We start from the raw sequence: 8,768 nt of genomic DNA, 5'->3' as shown, positions 1-8,768 counted from the left end.
ACTTTAGATGAAGGTTTACAGAACAAAATAGTTTCTCATTAAACAGTTAGTACACATATTACCCTAAGACAATGGTTAAGAACCCCACTACATGTCAACACTGTTCTTACTCAACCTTGGGTTCCCTATCACCAGCTTTCCTGTCCCCTTCTGCCTTCTAGTCCTTGTCCCTGGACTGCTGTGCCTCATTAGTCCCATTATGAAAAACAAAAGATTTCTGATTATGTGCTAAAGCATTGGTTGTTATACTACACAGTGTGTCAGAATTACTAGGAGGGCTAGTTAAAACACAAGTTAAAATAGGTGCTCACACCCAGAGTTTCAGATTCAGTAGGTCTGGGGTAGAGCCTGATAATTTTATTTTAGACAACTTTATTCCCTAATTTAATTTATATACCATAAAACCCACCCATTTAAAGCATACAATTCAATGATTTTTAGTAAATTTACCAAGTTGTGCAATCATCTCATATTCCAGTTTCAGAATATTTGTATCACCCCAATAAGATACCTTATACCTGTCTACTCATCCCCAGCCCCAGGCAACTGTCTCTAAAGATTTGCCTTTTCTGCACATTTCATATAAATAGAATCATTTCACATAAATAGAATCATGTAATACATGGTCTTTTGTGTCTGTCTTCTTTCACTTAGAATAACGTTTTCAAGGTTCATCCATGTTGTAGCATGTATCAGTACTTCATTCCTTTTTACGGCCAATCCTATTCCATCATGTGGATATACCATATTTTGTTTATGCATTTATCAGTTGATGGATATTTGGGTTGTTTTCACTTTTTGGCTATTAATAAACAGTGCTGTCTTTTTTGTATAGACATATGTTTTGGGTAGATACCTAGGGGTGGAATTGCTTGAACGTATGGTAAATTTATGGTTAACTTTTTAAGAAACTGTCAAACTGTTTTCTAAAGTGCTTATACCATTTTACATTCCCACTAACAAGGCATGAGTGTTCCCATTTCTCCATATCCCTGCCTATATTTGTTTTTGTCAGTCTTTTTTTATTACAGCTGTTCTGTTGTTTATTAGGTGCCATGAGTTGGCTGTATCTCATAGTGATCCTATGTACAACAGAAAGAAACACTGCCCAGTCCTGTGCCATCTTTACCATCGTTGCTATGTTTGAACGTATCGTTGCAGCCACTGTATCAATCCATCTCCTTGAGGGTCTTCCTCTTTTTCGCTGACCCTCTACTTTATCAAGCATGATGTCTTTCTCCAGGGACCGGTTCCTCCTGATAACATGTCCAAAGTACGGGAGATGAAGTCTAGCCATTCTCGCTTCTAAGGAGCATTCTGGTTGTACTTCTTCCAAGACAGATTTGTTCGCTCTTCTGGCAGTCCATGGTATATTCAATATTCTTCACCAACATCATAATTCAAATCCATTAATTCTTCTTTGGTCTTTGTTATTCATTGTCCAGCTTTTGCATGCATATGAGGCAACTGAAAATACCATGGCTCAGGTCAGTCGCACTTTAGTCCTCAAAGTGACATCTTTGCTTTTTAACACTTTAAAGAGGTCTTCTGCAGCAAAGTTGCCCAATGCAATAAGTTGTTTGATTTCTTGACTGCTGCTTCCATGGGCGTTTATTGTGGATCCAAGTAAAACGAAATCCTTGACAACTTCAATCTTCTCTCCACTTATAATGTTGCTTATTGGTCCAGTTGTAGGATTTTTGTTTTCTTTATGTTGAGGTGTAATCCACGCTGAAGGCTGTAGTCTTTGATCTTCATCAGTAAATGCTTCAAGTCGTCTTCACTTTCAGCAAGCAAGGTTGTGTCATCTACATATCGCAGGTTGTTAATGAGCCTTCAATCCTGATGCCACGTTCTTCTTCATATTGTCCAGCTTCTCAGATTATTATAGCTATTCTAGTGGATGTGAAATGGTATCTTATTGTGGTTTTAATTTGCATTTACCTAACAACTAATGAATGAACCCTGGTGGTACAGTGGTTAAAGCGCTTGGCTACTAACCAAAAGGTTGGCAGTTCAAACCTACCAGCCACTCTGTGGGAGAAAGATGTGGCAGTCTGCTTCCATAAAGATTTACAGTCTTGGAAACCCTATGTGGCAGTTCTACTGTGTCCTATAGGGTCACTATGCGTTGGAATCAACTAGATGGCAGTGAGTTGATTTGGTGTTGAATCTAAAGACCAATTTTGGAAGAACTGCCATCTTAACAATATTGAGTCTTCCAAACCATAAAATATTTCCCCATTTAGATTTTAATTTTTCTTAGTAACACTAGTATATAAGTCTTGCACTTCTTTTGTTAAATTTGTTCCTAAATATTTAATTCTTTTTTATGTTATTGTGAATGAAATTGCTTCTTAATTTCATTTTCAGATTGTTCACTGCTTGTACAAATACAATTTAATTTTGTATACTGATGTATCCTGCAACCTTGCTGAACTAATAGTTCTAATAGTTTTTTTTTTTTTTTTTTGGATTCCTTAGGATTTTCTACGTATAGGATTATGCCATCTGTAAATAAAAACAGTTTTACTTTCTTTCCAATCTGCATGTCTTTTACTTTGTTTTCTTGCCTGATTATACCAGGGCCTGAGAATTTCCATTTCTAGTAAGTTCCCAGGTAATGCCGATGCTGCTGGTCTGGGGGACACACTTTGAGAGTCACTGCTCTAAAGAACAAATGTTATATAACAGATATGATACCAGAGGAAAGTAATGCAAGGGAAGTGAATATTACAATATATCACGAGTATAAGATTCTTTCTAGATATTGGAGGAAAAATAACAAAATGGTGAGAAAAGTTTAAGCATAATTACTTTGGAAGAAATACATAAACAGAGATTATCCAGTGAAATTTGGGCATTCTATACATTTTTAAAAAGCCCTTAAATGTTAATGTCACTGATTAGAAAAAAGCTAAAACGGTATGTAGGAATTATAGTTGTTTATAAACAGAGCACCAAATCAAAAGTATTAAGATTAAAATAATAATAATGTTGATAGCAAATACCACCTATGGAGTGCTTACTACTGCCAGGTACTATCTTAGCTGCTATAGTATAATATATAATTCATTAAATTCTTAGAATCCTATGAATTAGCTACTATCATCATCCCCATTTTATAGATAAACTGAGACACAGATAGTTTAACTTGTTCAAGGTTGTCGTTGTTGAGTAAATTTCGACTCACAGTGACCCCGTATGACAGAGTAGAAAGCCCCATAGGGTTTTCTAGGCTGTAATCTTTACAGGCACAGATTGCCAGGTCTTTCTCTTGTGGAGCCTCTCGGTGGGTTTGAACCATCAACTTTTTGGTTAGGGGCACAGCGCTTAACTGTTGCGCCACCAGAGCTCCTTATTGTTCAAGATTACATAGCTATTAAGTGTCAGAACCAGGATCCACCCAAAGCAATCTAGCTTCAGAGCCCATTCTTTCCCATCATGCTGTATTCCCTCTTTCTTCTTTACCAATAATAAAAAATTCCCACCTCTGACTAAGTAACAAAAGCAAATTTCTACTGCTTTCTATGAACTTCCCTTTAATCACTTCAAAGGGAAGCATAAAAATTTGGTTGTCATCTACCATCTGAGGAACTTAAAAATAGCACCTGGGTAGAAGGATGGACACTTAGCTGTTCATTTGTGAAAGAAGATGTGTGGTAGGCTCTGAAAGCTAGGGAAGTTACAATCCCTGTTCTAGAAGTTTGCAGAAAGTCAGAGAGAGAATTAGTTCTTTGAGGAGGATAGGTGTAATATGCTTTAACCAGGGTGGCTGAATCACTCAAAGGAATACTGCCTTACAAGAAGCTGAAAAAAACCTCAATAACGACCCTGCTGATGTTCCTAATTCTAGGTTGTTTGGTGGGTCTTGAAACTCTAAATAACCATGCAAAGGGATGTGGTAAATCCACATGACCCCTCTTTGCCGCCACAGCTTGGGCCTACCCAAATGAATCTTAGTCACCGCTTTGGCTATTTTGGGCCCAAGTCTGACTTTGTGGCACTGGGAGAAGTATAGCATATGTTTCTTGTGATGGGGCAAGCCCTAGTCCTATGGCAAAAGGTCTGTACTTAGGCAATGAAAACTTCAACTAGATAGTATAATGTCACACAAGGCCACACAAGGCCAAAGAAGGATTAGAATTAATAGACTAGGACAGAGTTGAGAAAGAAGTATAATTAATAGTTTCTTTTGGGAGAAACTAACTTCAAAAACAGATGACCAAATTTTACTTTGGACAATAATATTTTTTTCTTTTGTATGCTACACTGGTTCAGGAGTTTCTCAAAGCAAAGAAATTAAAGTCTTGGGAAACTTCTTTGAGTACCATATCTCAATAATGGCATATAATTAACAATGTATTTTTGCTAAGGATTTTTAAAGCAAATAGGAAAGAGCTAGTTTTAAACCCTGACTGCAAAAAGAATTAGCAGAAAGGCTTAACTAGGAATAATCATCATCAATAGCGACATATTAAAATTTCCCTTGGTCTACAGTAGCACTGTCCAATAGAATGTTCTGCAATGATGGAAATGTCCGATATCTGTGCTGTCCAATACAGTAGCCACTAGCCACATATCGTTACTAAGTACTTGAAACGTGCCAGCGTGACTGAGGAACTGACCTTTTAATTTAATTTTGATTAATTTAAATTTAAATAGCTACAAGTGGCTCTACAAGGATAGGGAGAATGGGAAGAGGGAGAAAGGTTCCTAGGAAGAATATGAAAAGGAGAGAAAAATAATCTGAAATAGTCTCTAGTGGACAAAGGTAGCAGGGATTTTATGTACTGCTTTGCAGTGGTTGTTAAATCGTAGTTCTAATACTAACTTGTTATTATTTTCATTGAACTAAACTCACATTGTCTATTAAAATACTTAAGTATGAGAAAATGTGGCCTAGATTCATATTCAATAATAATGGATAACAATAGTAAACTAATATTTTTAAAGTGACTATATCTCTGCAATGAACAAATTAGTAACAACACAAATCTAAAATATGATTAATCTTCTACTTATTAAAATTGATTGTTTACATTCACACTTAGATATTACCTTAAACAATAATACTAAAAAAATCTTATTGAAATGGTGGTAATTTTTGGAAACACGGATTTAACTCTGAGGAAAACAATGGCCAACACTAGGATATGTTTATGGGCACTAAAACAGAATAAAAACATAATTATCAGCTCTATCCGTCTGGCTTTTTGTGGATTTCTTTAATTTACCTTTAGTTTCCTCCTTGCATTGAATTTCCTCAGTTGCTCTACTGTTTCTGGAAGATGAATCTTGTAAGCATAACGATCTCGCTCCTAAAAAAGATGAAAGATAATTAACATATATACCCATTTAAAAAATGAAGTAGCTTCATCTAAAGCAAACAATAAAGCCCAAATTCTTAAATGTAAGACTTATATCTAATTTTAGGAGAACGAAGATTTTATTTCATTATACAGGTAAATGTTCTCAAATGAGGGCATAAAGGTCAAAACTGATAGTAAAAGTATATTTTGTTTTCGGCGTAAAAAGGGCTGAAATATTAGGTCATGTAATTTTCAGGAATATAGCTACATGGCTAAAATAATGAATCATAATTATTATGAAGGTATGAAGTTACCTTTGACATGATCTTATCAGGTAAAATGAGTACTTGAAAAATTAACTCCACAACTGATTCAGCATTCCGTGTTGTCAGCGATAACTGGACTACAATAATCAGAATCTTCTAACTAGAACAAACTTTTCAAGGACATCTAATTCAACAATTTTCCCCATGCAAGACCCCCTTCAATCCCTGATGGATGATCATTCTGTTCGACCTCCCCCAGTAGGCGCTCACTACTTGATGGCAGCCTATCACAATTTTAAGAAAGTGTAATTTTAAGAAAGTCTTTTCTCATCTTGGGCCCAAATCTGGCTTGTTTGGATTAGCTCTGTCTTCTAGGGGCAACACAGAATAAACATACTACCTCTTCCATATAACAACCCTTCAAGAGTTAAGAGGGAGATCATGTTCCAACTAAATCTTCTCAGAGATAATGTTGCCAATTGCCTCAACTATTCCTCATATATATTTACAAACCTCTTGTCATTCTTCTTATCCCCCTTTGATACTGCTCTAATTTGTCAATGCCTTTTGAAGATTTATATACCATAAGTATTCATTCATTTCATAAATGTTTACTGAGAGCCTACTATGTGCCAGGCATTGTTCTATGCACTTGGGATATACAGTAAACAAAATCAACAAAGATTCCTGCCTTCGAATAGCTTATATTCTAGTCGGAGAAGATAAAGTATAAAAAATAAAATAGGTAAATTACTTAGTATGTTAAAAGTACTGTGGAATAAAGCAAAAAGGAAAGCAGAGCAAGAAACACTGGGTGGGTTGCAATGTAAAATAGGGTGGTCAAGGTAGGCCCAATTGAGAAGATGACATCTGAAAGAGGTGAAGGAATGGTCTAGGCAAAGAGAACAACCAATGCAAAGGCCCAAAGGTGGGAGTGTGCCTGGAATTTTCAAACAGCAAGGAGATCAATGTGTCTGGAGTGAAGTGACCAAGGCGGGAGAGTAGTAGTGGATTGGATCAGAGATAAGGCTAGGGCAGGCCATAAGGGGCCTTTGGATTCTATTCTGAGAGGGAGAAGGAGCCACTGGAAGATTTTGATCCGGAGTGACATGATCTAACTTTAAAGGAACACTGGTTGTTTTGTCAGTAATAGATTGTAAGACAGTGAGAGGAAAAACAAAAAACCGAACAGGGAGACCAGTTAAGAGGCTATTGCAGTAATCCAGGTGAGAGATGACGATAGATAGAACTAGGTGGAAGCAATAAAAAGGATGAAAGGTAGATGGACCCTGGTTGTTTCCAGTTTTGGGCTATTATTATTGTTGTTGTTGTCAGGTGCCGTTGAGTCAGTTACAACTCATAGCGACCCTATGTACAACAGAACGAAACACTGCCTAGTCCTGTGCCATCCTCACAATCGTTGTTATGCTTGAACCCATTGTAGCAGCCACTGTGTCAATCCATCTCGTTGAGGGTCTTCCTCTTTTTATGTACTAAGCTGGTATGAACATTCATGTGCAAGTGTCTACATGGACATATGGCTTCATTTTTCTTAGGTAAATACTTAGGAGTCGAATGGATGGGTCATATGGTAGTAGTATGTTTAACTTTTTAAAAAACTGCCAAACCATTTTCCAAAGTAGTTGCAACATTTTACATTCCCACCAGCAGTGTATGACTTCCAGTAGCTCTACATCCTTACCAACACTTGGTATGGTCAGTGTTTTTGATTTTAGTCATTCTAATACACGTGTATAGGTATCTCATTGTGGGATTAATTTGCATTTTTCTAATGACTACTGATGTTGCACATCTTTGCACATGCTTATTTGCCATCCCTAGATCTTTGTTGAGTGTCTGTTCAAATCTTTTCCTCTTTTTGAATTGGGCTGCTTTCTTAGTATTGAGTTTTGAGAACTGTTTACGCATTCAGGATCTTAATTCTTTATCAGATACATGATTTGAAAATCTTTACTCCTAGCCTGTTGCTTGTCTTTTTATTCTCTTAACAGTGTCTTTCGAAGAATAGAAGTTCGTAATATATTTTGAAGGTGGAGAGAAAAGGATTTTCTGACCAGTTGGATGTGGGATGTGAGAAAGAGAGGAGTCAAGGACGACACCAAGGTTTTTTAGCCTGAGGAATGGGAAGTTTGATACCAGCAGAGCTGGGGAAGACTGCAGATGGAACAGATTTTGTGGCGGGCGGGGAGAGGGTTGGGAAGAAGATCAGGAGTTTAGTTTTGGACATGTTAAGCTTGAGATGTCTAACATTCAAGTGGAGATTCAAGTAGGCACTTGGATATACTAGCCTGGAGTTGAGGAAAGAAGTCTGGGTTGGAGATATAATTTGGGAGTCATTAACATTTACATAGCATGAAGTATTGAGTACTTAGCTATGTCCAAGGAAATGAATTAGGGATTTTTACATGCATTATTCGATTTGTTCTTAAAAAAAAAAAAACTATATAAGATAGTAAGGAGAACACTACACATTAGTCATCTCAAAAGTGTGATGGCTTAAAAAGGGTGAACCAAGTGACAGCATGTTTTGAATCAAGTGTCTAAGGCTGCTCTGTCTATACAGTAGCCATTAGGTACAAAAGACTAAATTAATTAGAATTAAATGAAATAGAAATTCAGTTCTTCAGTTGTACTAGCCACATTTTAAGTGCTCAATAGCCACATGTGGCGTATCGGACAGCATGGACATAGAACACTGCCATCATGTCAGGCAGTTCTATTGGACAGTGCTAGCAGGGAATCTCTCTCTTTCATTATTACTACCACTGAATCAAGACTAAAACCTAAATGAATTTTGCTTAAAATGAAATTGCTTAACATTTTAGGCATACGTAAGGAAAGAATTTTCCACTGCTATAAAAAAAAAGTGCTTTTCATTCTCCTCCTGAGACCCATAGCTTCTATAGGATCTCTTTGCCTCGACTGCTTTTATCCTGACAGGTAACCCACCTGCACACAGCGTCCAGAGGAATTATATGAGCATGTCGCTTGCATCGTATCATTGCTCAAAAACTTGCAGTGGCTTTTCACTCTCTATACCTAATATTTAAATTACTTATTTTGGCATCCTAGATTATACACATTCTTCCCTCAAACCAAAATTTCCAGCCTACTACTCTTACAATCCTTCAGGTACCTGACTGTATTAAACCAGTTTGCTTTCTGCCTC

General features: G+C 36.8%; 1 protein-coding gene across 4 annotated transcripts in view; it reads right to left on the bottom strand.

Moving 5' to 3' along the window:
- The window catches only part of CASK (calcium/calmodulin dependent serine protein kinase), a 419,299-nt gene that overhangs the window by 101,979 nt on the left and 308,552 nt on the right, over positions 1-8,768 (bottom strand). For all 4 annotated transcript variants that reach the window (XM_004376921.1, XM_012555680.2, XM_023731908.1 and 1 more), the window contains exon 9: positions 5,238-5,321. In XM_004376921.1, coding sequence (XP_004376978.1) covers positions 5,238-5,321 — 84 coding nt within the window. The remainder of the gene's footprint in view (positions 1-5,237; positions 5,322-8,768) is intronic.

This window comes from Trichechus manatus, unplaced genomic scaffold (assembly GCF_000243295.1).
Source record: "Trichechus manatus latirostris isolate Lorelei unplaced genomic scaffold, TriManLat1.0 scaffold00046, whole genome shotgun sequence".
NCBI lineage: Eukaryota > Metazoa > Chordata > Mammalia > Sirenia > Trichechidae > Trichechus > Trichechus manatus.
Note: the sequence above shows the minus strand (reverse complement) of the source record. Positions and strands in the feature narration are given on the sequence as shown.